The following is a 17,351-nucleotide window of genomic DNA, read 5'->3' as shown; positions in this document are numbered from 1 at the left end:
TGGATGCTCAAATAAATATTTTATTGATTATTTAAAATGTAAGGAGGGAGTTCTTGACTCACCTGAATGGACTAGAACATTACAAAAAGCTAATAAATAAATAGAAATGAAATAATGTACATCAACTTTGATTATATCAACATAGTTTCCACAAATTATGCTGAGTGAGTGCACGGCTCTGAGTTTACTTGAGACATTGAGTTTGATAAGTTATAATAGCCAGCCATTTATTCAGTAGTTCTGAATGGTCAGTTATGAAATGCTCAAAGGCCAGTGAGACAGAAATGAGTGTCAAGACCACACACAGTTATAGCCTGTGCTCCCACCTTCACAACATAGTTTCCACAAATTATGCTGAGTGAGTGCACGGCTCTGAGTTTACTTGAGACATTGAGTTTGATAAGTTATAATAGCCAGCCATTTATTCAGTAGTTCTGAATGGTCAGTTATGAAATGCTCAAAGGCCAGTGAGACAGAAATGAGTGTCAAGACCACACACAGTTATAGCCTGTGCTCCCACCTTCACTTTTTTTTTAGTTATGAACATGGGAATAAATAAGTTTTATGTTGTCAACTTCTGAGAGAAATCATCAACATCTCAGAATCCAGCAGTACCCAACAACTGCTCACAGAAGACCCAAGAGAAGCTGTTACAAATCTAGTTATACTCAGTGAAAACAGTATAGTACAGTACAGTCAGCATAACATTCAGTAATGGAAACATCAATGAAAGTGGAAGTTTGAGGCTGAAGTAACCTCAAGTTAAGTATTTGACTTGCAAGTAATGACTTAATGAGATATGCATCACGACTTTTTTTCAACCATAAACAAGTATCACATACCCATGTGGCAAGTGAATGAAATGAAAACAATAACATGAAAAATATCTTGCTGTACACACAGGGACGGCCTCATTGTCCGAACAATCATTTTCTAAGTGCTTGAACAAAATGCCTTTCTTTAACCAATGAAAAATATCCTTTATAGGAGAAAAAGCCTCACAGTATGTCACTATCATGAACACTTGTCATCCCTCAAGTGTTACAATCAGTCTTTATGCCATCTTCTACAACCTGATGTCACATCATATAAAATAAGTGTGAGTGTGAGTGTAGTTGTCAAGGTGAGGAACACAGTGGAGTGTTTCCATACAACTGTGCTTCTCACTGATGTGACAGTACTCTGAACAGATACACATTGTGCATAAGTCTTCTTGTAATCAATATGAAATGTGTATGTATTGGTGACCAGTAATAAAACTTTAGGTAAATTTGTCATATGCATAAGTGATTGATTCCATTAGAACTATACTATGTTCATTAAATAATCACAGTAGAATTTTGCAAATATATAAAAAATTCAACATAGGAATGTTATTTTGTACTAAAACCAACTATGTCTGTATACCATAGAGTCAATCATGAAAATACATGAGCATTTCAAGACCCTGTCATTTCAAAATAACAAACTACAATTTATTATTTAATTATGCCACTTGATGCTGTTGTGCATATAATACATATTACACAATGCAACTCATGCCTGAGCACAGCCCAATACTGGATTGTTGCTTTCTCTAGGACAGAGGTGTGGTTAAGTGCTGCATCAGACAGTGGTGGCATTTAAAAATGTAGTATCACAGATGCTTAATCTTAAAAATAAATCATCACTTAAATACCCTGGCAAGACATACCTCTTAAGGCTAACAACTCATGAACAGATAAGAGGATTTATCATATTGATCCTAGACTAGTGATTAAAGAAGTTTTTTCATTTATTTATTTTTTTTCAGAAATTTTTTTTTTTTTTTTTTTGCTTTCCCTGTACAGAGAGAGAGTGATATGTCCCATACTATTTTCTATGCCAAAAATTTATATTTTTTGGGTCAGACATTCTGGCAGTCCTCAAAGGAGTAAAAACCAATAGTTTCCTCTATAACATGACAGGAACGTTGGTTTAAGTATTAGAAAAAATTAAATACATTCCCTACATTATGTTACAGTTGGTAGAGGTCAAACCTCTGACCTTCAGGCTAGATAACTAAGCACCTTAAGTCCATAACTATACAACCACACTGTCACCTACCCTCTTCATCTTTAAATAGAGCTGTAACTGCTGTCTTTTTTCTATCTGGCATTTTCAGTTCTGCCGGTATGGCTTATATTCTGTTTCCTACTCCCAGCTCATTTCCACACAGAAAGATATAACTTATCCTTCCCCAGCTAGACTCAGGTGATCTCTGAATAACTGTGCAGAGTAGACTGCCCAAGAGGCAGCCAAACAGGCAGCTTGTGAGAACCTGTACAGTACCAGTCTAATACCATATCAGTTAAAAGGTACCAGTACCGTACCACACTGTAACTCTCCAACATACAGAATAGATAACATTATTCACATCAGTGAATCTTTACACTATTGTACTTTCTTTTCACTATCCTTTTATATCTTAGATTATGGGAAAGATATATCATTATATGCATCATGTATGCCCATTGTATAACTTGTATTCCATTAAACTACTATAGTAAGCAAAGTAAAAATTGGTTGTATCATTTAAGTACTAGTATTTCAGCAGTTCATATGGTTCTAATTCTATTACATAAAAGCTTGAAGGGCTTGTGGAACTACTATAGTTGCTGTATTAAAGCATAACAAAAATAATTTGGCTCCTTAAAAAAATAAATAAAAAAAACAATTTTTTTTGGCTTCATGATAAAAAAAATAAAAAACAAGCGTTTTTTTTGTTTTGCATCACTATCCTAGACCAATCATTTAATTAAACATTTCCTCTCTCTCTCTCTCTCTCTCTCTTACTCATTCACAAAAAATTGAAAAATCAAATATAATACATATAGAAATAAGAAGACAGGTAAAACATTTTATGACCAAGAAATCAAAGGAGTATGACTACTGTAATGTTATCCACATCAAGTACTAGAAAGACGGTCTGTTGCAATTTACTCTCCGTTGAAGTCTTTCATATTCTAGCAAGAGCTAATATGTACTGTACTACAAGAAGCTATCACTTGCTACAACACCACAGTCAATACAGTCACTAAAGTTGCTACGGAAATCACTTCATGAATCTGGAAAGCAATGTATCACCTTATAATGACTTGGCTCTCTCTCTTTGTATAAGGCATGGCACATAAAACCAAGATGTATTCATTGAATGACATGTTATACAATAAGCCTGCCATATGGCAAGTTTACCATACAAATGCAAATTCAAGAGATGCATGAATAGTCCTTTAGCAAAAGAAAAGGAAGAAAAATAAAGAAAAAAATAGATAAATGAATAAAAAATACTCCATGAAAATTCACTTACTGTTTCAATTCTAAAGAAATCAGAGGCCTCAAAAGAAAAAAAAAAAAAAGTAAGAGAAAGAGAACTGTGTGTGTGTGTGTGTGTGTGTGTGTGTGTGTGTGTGTGTGTGTGTGTGTGTGTGTGTGTGTGTGTGTGTGTGTGTGTGTGTGTGTGTGTTGTACAGGGCACAAGCCAAAGCTCATTTTGTCCTGTCTCCATATCCACATTTATTCAGTTTCCCTTTAAACATGTTTACACTGTTTGCTGCAACCACGTCTTCCTTCAAATCATTCCAGATTTCAACAGTTCAATATAGGAGGCTGCATTTCTTGATGTCACTCAAACATCCACTCTTTATTTTCTTCCCATTCTCCACTCGTACGTCTCTCTTCCTTCTCTATATGTAATACCTAGTCATTTATGTCTATAATTTCTGTCTGCAAATCATGGGTATTACTTGACTAAAAATATCAAAATTAGATATATACCTGAAAATTTATTTAAATATTGAATTGCAACAAATTATAGGGCCATTGGATGTGATGGAAAGTCACACAAAATTATGAAATGAGAATTCTTCCAAGGCTGTTTCAAATGTGAGCTGGGATCACACAGTGATAACCAACTTAACATCATGTGAAGACCTGTGATATCAGTGTGGACATGATTACTCAAAGGGTAAGTCTCATCCTTTTTTGTAGTTTATGCTTTTATTCACTTTTCTAAAAATCTTATACTATAATCTTATTGATCTGAAAAGCATTGTGCATCCTCAATTTCCAGACAAGTACAATTTCAGTAATATGAGTATGTCATTAATACTTGTGACACTGGTTTACTTCAATAATTCCTCTTTATCATTATTGCAAAATTACATTATTTATCTATTCATAAGTATGATGCAGGTCCTTCAGATGCTCCAGTTACAAAATTGCTTCTGTGCTGAAAGGAGGCTACTCAGGACACTAAATGCACAATGGCATATACCAAAACAGTGACATAAACAAAGAAAACCTCAAGGTTAGATGCAGAAAGCCACAACACTATAACCAATACCTTTTTCGGAGATAAGTATCATGTGAAGTGTATTTTGCTTTTCAACATTATCAGTAGATCTTAAGATCCACTTTTGTGAATCCTTAAGTGGATATGGCAATGTCAATGTGACATAATGCAGTGATGGCTGGACTCTTCCATTTAAATTGAAGCTTCATATCCTCTACCAGATTACATGCCAGCTTCTTTCTTCTATATTTTATCCTGGATCATGCTGGTCTGCTTACCATTTTCCGGTGGTTCATAGGCATAAGCACACAGTAGGCACCATTGGTCAAGTTAGTGTTCCACTTTGTCTATGTAGGAAGGGATGGAAATGCTGAGGGCTTCTGATGTTAACTGCATGCAAGCAAGGACTGCCTCCTCAGGAAGTGGCTGGGGATCACCGGAGAAAGAACTCCAAGATGTTGTTGGAGATATTAGATCGTTGGTAGATGGAATATCAGATGAGGTGTGACTCAAGGCCACCAGCATGCAGTACTCTGAGGCTCTAAGGACACCTCACAGACCCAGGTCTTGTAGGAAGCAACTTGGCAAAACCCCTTAATTGCCTCAAGAGAACGGTGTGGTAGCACTCAGTCCCTAATTAAATTATTGATGTTGCAGACCCCAGGATACTGAGCCTCAAATACAACCTTCATGGCCAGCTCCTTAGGGTCCCACCTCACCTTCCGGCTCTCGGCACCTAGAGCAGCCCCTTCAACATCATGGAAGACTTGATGATGGACATTCTGTCCAAGAAAATTTGCAAACACCTTCCAACATACCAGACATGTGAGCCTCTTATCACCTGTATCAAACACTGCCACTGTAGAAGCTATGATTGACAAAGAATTTGAAAATTGACAAGACAGCGGCCACTACAGATGAACTGCTATCGAAGGGAAAGTGCTTGCTGGTTCCTTGGGATGAGGAACATAGTCCAACACCTCAAGGGACAGCTGTCCAGCAGAAGGCCACAAGGAGGCCCTTTCCCTTAAGCTAGCACACTCACAATAAACTCAAGGAATATTCTGAGGTCTAGTTACTCCCTGTTCTCCAAGTGTTGATGGAAATTCACTGATACAGTGTTGAGGCGCACATAAGGAACAGCAGTGTTTCTTTTGAATGACTGATGACTAAACTGAGCATAGCCAAACTACAGACAAGCTCAGCAGTGATTGGATGAGTGAGGGAGTGTCATCTGACGGTCTCTCCAGTACAATCTCTATTTCACCAGCATTGCCTTAAATTTCTCTCACCACTCATCATGCTATACAAATACCACTATCTAGAGAAATTCCTGTCTAATCTCACCACTGCAAAGAAAAAAAGACGAAGTTGATCTTTGGTGCAATCCCATTTCCATCTTGAAACCCTGAGTCATTCCAGCTGCACACTTCACTGCTATTACACTGTTGTCATACATGCCTTTCATCACATTCATACAGTACCACAACTTCTCTCTTGGCATCCTGTCATAAGCATTCTCCAAGTCTACAAACAGAGTGCTATATCTTTTTACTTTCTCTCTACTTCTCAACCAAGATTTTCAAGCTAAGTGTTGCATCTGTGGTACATTTCCTTGGCATGAAGCTAAGTTATCCCTCACTATTCGTATTTCTTCCAATCTGTAAAAGGCAAATGAAAGGGAAAGAGCGAGGCAACTGAAAATCCCTCCTCTGTTTTCTCCTTCATACAATTCTCTTGGCTATCATTCTTTCAGATGATCTCAGCCTGATAAATAGACAGATAGGATTACTATTTTTTCTCAGAATCTCTTCCATCCTATGACTTATAGTCACAAGGGTCATAGATTGACAGGTGACAACATATTACTTAGCCATGAATTAACGTATTGCACAAGTACTGAAGAGGTCTGTACAATGATTTCCATCACCATAATGCTCTGTAGGCAGATTAGGGTAATGAAGAATCATTCCTGATGCAGCACTGTGAAGGCAGTGCATTCCAATTGTAATTATATGACTTTCGAACTTGAAACTGTTCACGACACATCCTTCCTAAGGTCTTCAAGGAATTAAACTTTTCCTGCATGTGTAGAGTGCTCTGCTTGTGAGATACCAGGTACTTATTGTTGCACCCTCTCGACTTGTATTCTGTGTCAAACCTCACATCATGAACTCTGTGTAGGTCCAGAGGGGCCAGCCATGTCCCAAGAGAAACATCTTCATTTCTGAACAGCTTCAAGTACTTTGAGTTGCTTGCAACAAAGTTTACAATATCAGATGAGAGGATGTAGCCTCCTCCAAGGGCATATGGCAAATACCTATCACATAAAACCCAGGCCTCCTCTTTCCAGGGGCCACTCTTCTTTGGTGATGCTCTACCATCAAAGAAACCCCAGTACAGGCGCTGCTTGTATGGAACACTCTTGAGCTCCTTGTGCAGCTCTGTCAAGCGAATATAAGTGTCATCATCACATTTCATTAAGAACCTAAACTTAACATTGTAATGAACATATACAAGACTCGCCAGGAGCTTCTTGGTCAGTGCCTGGTACGAGTCCATCACGTTACTCAGTAGCATCAGATCCCCATGTTTCTTCTGCTCAGCCAACACTGAGACATTGAGGTCTTCATTCAGGCTACCAGTTCCTATTACAAAGAAGTGAAGGGTGTCTGCCTTTTCCTCACTGAGCCATGTCTGCCGTATAACTTCTCTATGCTCCTTGTTGGCGGGGGCACTCAGCATAACAATCACAAGGAACACACTCTTCTCTGCACCCCTGTTACCTTTACCCCACATGCCCAGCCAGCTATTGACGTCTTCCACATCAGTGCGTTTAATCTTCTCTGTGCACTGATGTATGTCGCACCTCATGGGGTCAATGGACATGAGGGTCATGAGGCTGCCCAGCATGAAAGCCCCCACACAAGCCAGCACCTGCACAGCACTCAGCAGAGGCCGTCGGCACAACCAGAAGCCACCGCCACGCCGCATCATGTTTTATACATTCACATTACCTGAGGGGAAGAGTGTGTGGTTAAAGACAAGAATGATACAGTAGCATTACCCAATCTTTGCAAACATCTATGTTCAAAGAGAAGAGTATACAGTAGCATAAAAATGTACAAATATGGTCAAAAACAAGGAATTATATGATTGTATAATTCACTCTTTGCAAACAAACTCCCAAGGCTGCTGTGTGGGATTAAGGGTATTACCATGAAATAATGCCAGTTTCATTCTGGCAAATAAAACCTTTTTTGGCAGCATTACATATACACCACTTCTTTGTCATGTAGATCATTACCATTGCAACTGTTATTTATTTGGGGAGAATGTGTTTGGAAAATGTTATTCTACATAGCAGTTAGAGGTGTCTTCTTCAGTGCTACCCAAGGAAAAAGTGTCCTACAGTTCATTTGTAATGTGTCCCTCACAGAGACAACAGCAGCCTTAACCACTCACTGCTTGAAGTTTAAACTATTTAGAAGTGTACAGTCTTCCAGGCCTTGTGATATTGTCAGTTGAATGAGAGAAATCATATAGGGCCAATCCTTTGTTTTTTTTCTGATCAAAGGAGAGACAGGCAGACACACTCGTTATTCTTTTTTAATGGTTGTTACATTTAAAGAAGAGGCATAAAGTAATACGCAGTAGCCTGGTTAAGACATTCCGGACCAAAATGATGTCTGATGTTGGCCAAATATAGCTTGTAAAACTTGCTGCATGATACTGTATATATACCAGTTATGAAATGAAATGTCAAAGTATTACTTTGCTGGTATTTTCACGCTATTTTTGCATTTTGGCTGCGTTCCATCTATTAGATATCCCTGTTTATTATCCTAGTTTATCTAGACAGACTGCAAGTATTATAATATAACGAAATATGGTCTATTATTAGTGATTATGGAGTAAGGGGAACTGTGATGTAAGGAGCACTTCTAGCAGCTGTCCAGGTAACAGGTCATTCACAGAGGTGAGAGCGAGGTCCCTTGCTTCAGTCCTCAGATTCTGCCATGTTAAGGGAACATTCTATTCCATGTATTGCTTCTTCAGACCTGTCCTACTTCATCACTTGTGCAAATATAAGCCACTCTGCAGAGTATTTTAGCATGAATTGGTTGTATCAATCCTGACCTCACACTACATTGAGGCATTGTACCAGAACACAATGATATGTTGGAAGTCATGGCCCAAGACAGGAAACCCATTCAGACACCTTTACCTGCCCTGCCAGAATACTGCACACTGCTGGAAGACTTGACTGTTTGACGTTCATTGTAAGCAATTTGAAACAATTCACGCTACATGGTTTTAATAATGGTTTTCACTCATGACTGACTTGTATGCAGATAATTCTGTATGTTCAAAATTTTATTGAAAATGATACACACACATTGGCTTGTTTTCACCTAACATGTTTGCATTGCTGCCTGCGAGTGGCTGTGTCTTTTGCTCTGCTCTGCTGCCCACCCACAATTCTCGCAAGACCTTAGGCAGCCCTGGGTAGTTGTAAGTTCCTAAGCTCCCAGGCGACCTGTGCAAAAGGAATGTGTTGGAAAATGCTTGTTTCCGAGGCGCTTGCAAAGAACTGAAGAAGACACCTTAGGGCATTTAAGATATACTAGAAAAATTACAATTAGGACAAAAATTACTATTACAAGACATATAAGAAGGAACTGTGCATGATTCATAAACCCCCAAGATAAATACACAGTTTCATCCATCAGAGTAAGACACAAAGAGGTCAGCAAATTCATCACACTAAACAACCATAAAGTAAAAAAAAAATATATAAAAAAAATAAATAAATAAACAATTACTGTAAATGATTGATGGCTGAAAATATACACCAACCACCAATCTCTACCACAGATTATAAACTAAATATCCAAAAGTTTCACCACACAAAACAACCATAAGAGAAAAAATAAAAAAAATAATAAATAAAGACGTGTAAATGATTCCATAATTGCTGAAGACAAATACTGACTACCAATCTGTACCAAACACTATAAAGAAACTAAGTAGTGAAACATTTCATCACACAAAACCAAATAAATAAATAAACAAATAAACAAATGAATGAACATGTAAAGGAGTACAACAAAACAGAACAAAATCAAACATATAAGAGACTACCTAGCATAAAGTTTAAACGAGTCAAATTACACGCCTCTCACAAGAATACACATGGTTACTCACAAATAATAATGTACTGCAGAACACACCATCCCTGCACGTGCATGCCATTCAGGTGGTGGTGGTGGTGGCAATGAAAGCGACGGACATACAATCAGGTCAAGCTGGGTCGTGACAGTGTTGGTGGCAGTGAAAGGAAGAGAGAAACAAGCACACAGATAGACACGATCATTACGTGGTCTCCTCACACCCTCTCTGTCATCTCCAGGGCGTGTGATGGTCTCCTCCCAAGTGCAGGCGACAAGATATGTGTAGGGGAACAGGATATGGAGCCCCAGTACAGGCAAGAAACGTGTCAGGGAGTGGCAAGTAGTGTGTGGTGTCAAAACGCTGTCTGTTTGTTTAGGTGCCTTAAGGGACGTGTGTATAAAATCTATTGCATGTCTATCATTCTGTAAGTGGGAAAAAGTTCTAATATGTTTTCAGTATTCATGAGTTTAAAAATACATGTTGATTTTTCTCTTTTCTTTTTCTCGTGTTGTATTATTATTTTTATTATTATTTTTCGTATTTGTAAATTTTATAACTATGAAAACGCAGGCTGTCTCACACACACACACACACACACACACACACACACACACACACACATATATATATATATATATATATATATATATATATATATATATATATATATATATATATATATATATATATATATGGATAAAAAAAAAAAAACCATAATTAACACCAAGAAAATACAAGAAACCCACAGACCACAAAAAAGTGACATAAACATATAAGTGTAATGCCATCGGACATAAATGAGCACCGTTGCAAATGTTGCCTCGCGGACCTCCACTGCCTGACTCGGAAAGTTGGCTATTGATCCACGAGGAAGGGAGGCCATCGCAACCACCACTACCACCACCTCTCTGCACACTTCCTCAGGCCCTCCTCCAGCCTAAGTATTGTCCAGTTCATTTGTTCTTGTTGTATGTGAGTGATTTATACAAGCATTGCGTGAAATTAGAGGATGTAAGTGTGTTTGATTTGTATAGGAGGCGTTTTTATTTTGTACTGTATTGTGTATTGATAAGTATGGGTGTATTCTGAGGATGAAACACGTATATTGTATTAGTAGTGTAAGAGAGGGAAATTCAGTCATGCACTGATGCTATAAATGAGAAGTGTGTGTACTGGCTGTGCGTATTCATTATTAAAAAAAACCGCTGCGAGAAAAGGGGGCGTGTGGGAGGGAAGAAAACAGTCTGGTATTAAATTAATTTTTCTATATACCTGAACAGCGTTACCATTAAAGAGGTACTGTACCAGATAATTATTTCAGTCGCATCATAGGAATAGAGATACAAAATAGGTCGCAGTGGTTCTCAACCAATGGGTAATTACCCACAAGTGGATAATTTGGATAATTTGAGTGAGTAATGGAAGGCTGATAATAAAAGCATTCATATTGTTACGAATGTGTGGGTATGTGTGTGTGTATGTGTGAGAAAATGTATTAAGTATAGGTGCAAGAGAGAAAACGGAGAGGATAACGGACGCGTCTCATACAGGACAAGCCACTACAGCCGCTTATAGGCATTGTCGTGTCGTGAGAAAACTGCCCGTGGCTGTGACTGCCTGAGTGAGAAATATTACGTCCTTGCACTGTGCTGTATCGTGAAGTGCTAATTAAAGGGCCCGGTTTCGCAAAGTACAGTCTTTAGTTTCATCTTTGTCCTGTCCTGGGCCTGATTGTGTCATGATCCACCACTCCATTCGTTATAGCCACATCAGACCTACAAAACGGTGGCTGCCGGATGTCCTGAGGGCGCGGCGCAGCAGTACATTAAAAACTCAACTGTAAATTATTGAATACTGAGACTGAGACTTATATTAGAATATATATATATATATATATATATATATATATATATATATATATATATATATATATATATATATATATATATATATATATATATATATATATATATATATATATATATATATATATATATATATATATATATATATATATATATATATATATATATATATATATATATATATATATATATATATATATATATATATATATATATTATATTGAAAATTCTGCCCGAGATGCCCGTTACGGTTAGCAGCCAGTGGCTGTCTGGTTTACGTTCAAGATCGCTTTGAGGGGTTTACCATCGTTTCTTTATCATAGATATAATTACTGTATTTACACTTGATGATGTGGGTAACACAAACTTGGAAGTCAGTAAACGGATAGTGTAATGAAAAAGGTTGGGAGCCACTGAAATAGATGTTTCCTAGTCCCCTTGCAAGTGAACCTGTGAAAGATGCGGAAAGATTATAAGCATAATGTGATGCATATTACTTAATACTTACTTAATTACTTAATAGTATTTAGGTGTGGGTTCGAAAGATGGCTGGAATAATAAGGGACTGCCAGAGATGAGTGGAATACTGTAGGCACTATGAAGAAAGCCACTACCAGAATGTCATGCATATCGTGACACGTCTTTTGTCATGTCTTGGGCCCTAATACAGTTAAGAAAATGTATAGAATGTCTTTCATCCGGTATTACCTGTGAATGACAGTTGATAATGACATTGCAGACAAGAATCAGTAATATGGAGAAACACCTGAAGTTTATTGATTTTTACCCCTACATTTTTTTAAAGTATGTTTTATAGCATATTAAAAAGAAGCAAAACAGTAATAAGGCTTAGATACAGTGCAAAAGACAACATAACAAATTGAAGTATTCTACTATAATACTGAGGCACAATCATGAAAACAGAAACCTATGAACTGCTTCTATGCTCATTTTCCTTGCAGTTTGAAGTGGTGACAGGAGAGTGTGGTAACAATGACCTTCTGTGGCTACAAGTTCTCCCTGTGCCTGCTGCTGATCAGTGCATGGGGGCTGGTGCAGCTGCTGGTGATGGGCCTCTTCTTCTATGGCGAGGCCCCAGCCTTCCTTGAGGACCTGCCGCTGGAGGACCACTATGACAGCCGGGAAAACTTTGTCACTGATGTCAACAAAGGCTTCAAGAACAATGCCTTCAACTGCTTCATTGCTGCCTGCCTCTACATTGTTACTCTCGGTGTCTCCGGCTGGCAATTCTACCTCAATCAGAAAACCACATATCAGGTGTAGAAGGAGAGACTTGACATCAGCTTTGTTGTGATGTAAATCAACATGTGAATAGTGAAGGACTCAAGTGACAGATGGAAGTTATCACATTGGTGGGCTTTGTATTTTTAGATTTGTTTGGCAATCCAGAACATGTCAAAAAACTCTTATGGCACAAAATTCCACTAAGTGAAGTAAATATTGCATGAAAACCAATTAGATTTTCTTCCATCTGTCTGATGCAGCAGTGGTGTGTGTTGTACATAAGTGTTATTGTTAGGTGTCACTGTAAACCTATCCAGCATGACAAATACACCTTCAATATTTGTTTTGAATGGCACAGCCTTCCTTCATGTGCTGTATCCTCTTGTGTGTGTGTGTGTGTGTGTGTGTGTGTGTGTGTGTGTGTGTGTGTGTGTGTGTGTGTGTGTGTGTGTTTTATGTAAAAGCAGGTTAGCTGTCCATTGTACAGTTGAATGTTAGGTACCTCATTAAGATGATTTGTTTAAGTTAATCCAACAATATTGTGATTACATAGGTAAATATTATCTTTGTAAAGACTGCTGGAGTTTAGATGCAAGAACTATAAATTTTTGAATAAAACTACCATTGTTATGATGAATAATAGCTCTTCACAAGTTTGTATTCCCCTAATATGAATGTAATTGCTGGAAGCTATCATGTTATTCCTTACACCCTCTCCCTCTCTTTCTCAACAGTAACCAGACTCGAGACCTGGCTCTACTAGCACAAGGCACAAATGTTGCTGGTTGGAAAATGGTAAATATTAACCATTTCCTCAAAGAAGATTACTAACCTGCAGTGTGGTAGATCACTACAAGGTCCTTATTTTCTAAAGGCTGTGGCAGCATCTAAACAGATTCACATTAGTCTTCTGGCTGCCCACCATGTACTACTTATATTGCTGTGATGTACTACTATACTTTAATTTTTCATCTATTTCTTGTCCAATATAAAAGGGATCGTAGTGCTGCAACCTATAAAATTTAGGTTTTCTGTGGAAAATAGAAAGAAAAAAAAGACTAAGATGTGAAGGGAAAATAGAAACAAGATAGCTGGATTAAACCTTGTTCCCAGAATGTCAGTTATGTACAAGCATTAATAATCCAGCTGGTAACAAGAGCCGCTGGTTGAATAGTATTTGTTGTCCCTCTGTTTTAGTTGAGCCAACAAAAATGGCATGTGAGTATTTTACATATCTATAAAAGTAATTTTCCTTATTTCTACAAGTGAATCTATGGTATGAAATCCTTTGGTTGCATTGAAACAAAACTAAAGTCAGTTTTCACATGGAACTCTAGTTGCACATGCTGTTATTTAGCATATTTCTTATATATTGTGCCTTCATGTTATGGGCTGTTAAAATAAGGAAAAAAGTAATTTTGTCATGATTTCTGGATACTGGTTATGTATTTATCATGTTCATGTTTCATAAATTACTTGCCTACTCTTACTTGTTGGTTTTCTTTTATTATGCAACAGGTGAACTAAGGGACCTCCAAAACAGTAAAGTATTTCAACATGTGATTTGTTGTTTTTTACTGAGAAGTCTATTCATTAGAGTTTAGTATTCAATTATTATAAATATACACCTTAATGTACAGTACTTGTTAGGGTGTTAACAGCAGATAAATAAATTTTCCAGAAAAAAATGTCCATTTTACTACATAATTTATTTTTTCAAGTAAACATTCTTACCCTCAAATTTGAAGTTTTTCCTTGGCATGATACAGGAAACTGTGACATGGATATTATTTTCAGAAATTTAAGAATTTTAGTACCAAATAAGTATTGTAGCTTTATAAAACTTTACAGCCACACAAAATAATTCCAATAATCCCACATGCATAAAATAAAGCTCATCGGCAAACTGTCACTTACTGAGAAGGATTAATGCAACAAGCTATGAGCAACATGCTTCTGATATTGAGCAACTTCACAGCTAATGCATTTCTGAAAATATATGGTGACTCACAGAAAAGCAGATATTTTAACAATGGATATTTTAAAGAATAAAAAAAATAAATAAAATAAAATAAATAAATAAATAAAATAACTTCATTCCAGTAAGCCTCTTAATATTAACACTCAAATTTGTTAAAACTATACACACACACACACACAAAGAGATGAAGTTGGTTTAAATAATTCATTAACACAACTTCCTTAAAGTCAAATATGGACGGAAATTTTTTTTATCAAGGCTCAGCTGAGATTATGCAGACTAAGGCACAGCACAATACTGCTGCTTATAAGACACACATGTTTCTGAGCACCTTAATAACATTTCTGAATATTCTACATGGATAAAGTCAATCTATTTTCTGTACTACAAAATATACATACATACATACTAATATACATATGACTAGATACTGTAAACAATATTGATATACATACTAGATATTGTACAACGTACTTATTGAATATGTATATGAAAATTCTTGAAAATAAATGAGACTATTAAATATTTTCTGTCGGTCATGATGTTCATACACATTCATGCAAGTGCTATATTTTTTTCAAGATCATCAGATACAGAGCCTTACACTGAGACTGTAAATCATCCTGCTCCTTACCAACTGATAGATATACCTCCTACAAATAACACTGGCTGAAGCACTGTGCTTCCAAACATCTCCATTATTTTATGAAGTACACAGCAAAGTAGTGTACATCTGGAAAATAAATAAAACTAAACATCCGTGGTATTCATTAAAGCTTCTGTAGCATAAGTTTTAAGGCTCAAGTATGACTAGATATGTGGATTGAGTATGAGCAACCACAACTTTGTATACTTTCAAAATATCATGAAATGAGAAGTAATCAAGTAGATAAAAACAATTCTTTACATTCATAAATAGCTTTCAGAGTCTCAAGTAGCATTTTGCAAGGATATCAGTATAAAAATATAAATATCAATAAAGAGATCCAAGTGTTTGACTCCTGTTATGTACTATTCTACATATCTGAAATCAATAACTATCACATCATTTAGTGATTTTTCATTACTGAGTTGAGTTTGACATGTATATGATGTACTTTTGTACTCATATGCTGTCATTTCTTGAAAAATGTTCATGAACACACAAGCAGGAAAGAGAGGCATATCTTTTATTCTCTCTCTCTGCTTGCCCAAACAAAACTAGATTTGCCCAACTCTTCTGGGAAACATGAATCAGCCAGGTGGGGTAAAGGTAGACCTCCAGCACCCTACATATCACACAATTATATGCTTCCCATGGGGTTGACATGAGGGCTCTGCTGGCAAGAAAGTAAGCTGCAGCAGCTAGGTGAGCCTAGATTCAGTTGCTCAAAGAAGTATTGACTTTTTTTTGAAAACTGGAAAGGCAATGTATAATGCTTGAGTGTAGATAGTGTAATGTACCATACATCCCACTCTAAAGTGCTTAATTTATGCTAATGTATGTCACAGTAAGGATAAATCAACATAACTAAAGATGTTATGATAAGAGGACTAAGTACCTGTACATTAGTTGGAGTAGATATTAGTTCTCTGAGAAAAGATGTGACTTGAGCAAGTCTGTTTGACACAAGTGTAATCTCACTTATACTCAAGTCTCAAAACTTGTGAAAAGTAAGAGTATCATAGTATCTCCATCAAATTATCACAACCACCCTCTCATGACTTTAGAACCATAACAGTTAGGGAAGTAATTTTAAGGTTACAATACAGAATGACAATGCTGGCTGAGAGGAGGATCTGTGTTAAGCAGCTACATCCTGTCTTATGAAACTCAGAAGGAGACTTCATGACTGCAACTCTGAAACTTCTAAAAAGATAAGCTGTTTCAGCATGGCACTTATTGATTCTAAAATACTAAATATTCTGAAGGAATCAGGTTTTTATATTTTTAAAAACAAAGTACAATTTGAAAGGAATCATCATCGGTAATATATTACAATTTCTGTACCAGAGTATGTAATCCCTGACCCTTGGAGGTCAGGGCAAAGTGGAAGACTAGTCAGGTCATGAGAACTGCTGAAAAAAAAAAAAAAAAAAAAATCATTAAAAACATGTTTCTCTACTGAACTTGCCAGGCTCAGTTTTTATTGTCTCATGATGAAGCATGGTAATGTGAAGAGCACAACCAACACATGCTCCAAGGTTATGAGTATTTAGCCATTGCAGGTGGAACCAGCAAGAGGATAACTAAGCACCATGACAAAGTACAGCTCAGCTTAAATCCCTCAAACATATACTTTTCCTTTACTTGTCATAAAAGTTCACAGAGGTTGCCTGAGCTTCCTGCAGCCAAGCCCGAAGGTCATCTATCCTCTCGTTAACATTTTTGACATTTTCCTTGGGTTTCTGTCCTCTGCCTTCAGGCATGAAGTAACTCTTCTCCTGCTTCTCTGGAATGTTGGGATCAGTGGATGGTGCTGCAGCCTTGTTAGCCAGGAGTGTGGACTGCCCAATGACCTGAGCTGGCCATCCCACCTTGCCCCCAAGAGGTACTGATAGCTCTGAGAGAGAGAGAGAGAGAGAGAGAGAGAGAGAGAGAGAGAGAGAGAGAGAGAGAGAGAGAGAGAGAGAGAGAGAGAGAGAGAGAGAGAGAGAGAGAGAGAGAGAGAGAGAGAGAGAGAGAGAGAGAGAGAGAGAGAGAGAGAGAGAGAGAGAGAGAGAGAGAGAGAGTTAATAAACAAATAACAAATAATTTTTACATAATAAATATGAATAAGTTGCAGATCTACAC

General features: G+C 37.1%; 3 protein-coding genes across 13 annotated transcripts in view; 1 reads left to right on the top strand and 2 right to left on the bottom strand.

The window, feature by feature from the left end:
* Positions 1-9,893, bottom strand: LOC135100179 (beta-1,3-galactosyltransferase 6-like). Of its 6 annotated transcripts, none has more exons than XM_064003127.1 (3): positions 9,521-9,893; positions 8,710-8,852; positions 1-7,329 (listed from the first exon to the last, which is right to left on the bottom strand). In XM_064003127.1, exon 3 carries the CDS (start codon positions 7,307-7,309, stop codon positions 6,263-6,265), a length of 1,047 nt encoding a protein of 348 aa, XP_063859197.1. In that variant the 5' UTR covers positions 7,310-7,329; positions 8,710-8,852; positions 9,521-9,893; the 3' UTR covers positions 1-6,262. The 6 variants fall into 6 exon arrangements, with proteins under 6 accessions (XP_063859197.1, XP_063859198.1, XP_063859199.1 ...); XM_064003128.1 differs by having other exon boundaries at positions 8,728-8,852; XM_064003129.1 differs by having other exon boundaries at positions 8,733-8,852.
* A 377-nt stretch (positions 9,894-10,270) lies between these two features.
* Positions 10,271-14,338, top strand: LOC135100128 (ribonuclease kappa-like). Of its 5 annotated transcripts, XM_064003118.1 has the most exons (3): positions 10,271-10,428; positions 12,315-12,630; positions 13,332-14,338. In XM_064003118.1, exons 2-3 carry the CDS (start codon positions 12,346-12,348, stop codon positions 13,332-13,334), a joined length of 288 nt encoding a protein of 95 aa, XP_063859188.1. In that variant the 5' UTR covers positions 10,271-10,428; positions 12,315-12,345; the 3' UTR covers positions 13,335-14,338. The 5 variants fall into 5 exon arrangements, with proteins under 5 accessions (XP_063859188.1, XP_063859164.1, XP_063859170.1 ...); XM_064003094.1 differs by having other exon boundaries at positions 10,272-10,428; positions 12,315-14,338; XM_064003100.1 differs by lacking the exon at positions 10,271-10,428 and adding an exon at positions 10,466-11,108 and having other exon boundaries at positions 12,315-14,338.
* LOC135100096 (uncharacterized) overlaps positions 14,292-17,351 on the bottom strand; it is a 38,270-nt gene continuing 35,210 nt past the window's right edge. For both annotated transcript variants that reach the window (XM_064003058.1, XM_064003047.1), the window contains exons 18-19: positions 16,869-17,121; positions 14,292-16,636 (exon numbers count right to left, since the gene is read on the bottom strand). In XM_064003058.1, coding sequence (XP_063859128.1) covers positions 16,540-16,636; positions 16,869-17,121 — 350 coding nt within the window. In that variant the 3' untranslated portion in view covers positions 14,292-16,539. The remainder of the gene's footprint in view (positions 16,637-16,868; positions 17,122-17,351) is intronic.

This window comes from Scylla paramamosain, chromosome 1, assembly GCF_035594125.1.
Source record: "Scylla paramamosain isolate STU-SP2022 chromosome 1, ASM3559412v1, whole genome shotgun sequence".
Taxonomy (NCBI): domain Eukaryota; kingdom Metazoa; phylum Arthropoda; class Malacostraca; order Decapoda; family Portunidae; genus Scylla; species Scylla paramamosain.
Note: the sequence above shows the minus strand (reverse complement) of the source record. Positions and strands in the feature narration are given on the sequence as shown.

Coding starts and splice junctions, on each gene's coding strand:
- LOC135100179 (XM_064003127.1), bottom strand. CDS start 7,309: ATGATGCGGCGTGGCGGTGGCTTCTGGTTGTGCCGACGGCCTCTGCTG.
- LOC135100128 (XM_064003094.1), top strand. CDS start 12,346: ATGACCTTCTGTGGCTACAAGTTCTCCCTGTGCCTGCTGCTGATCAGT.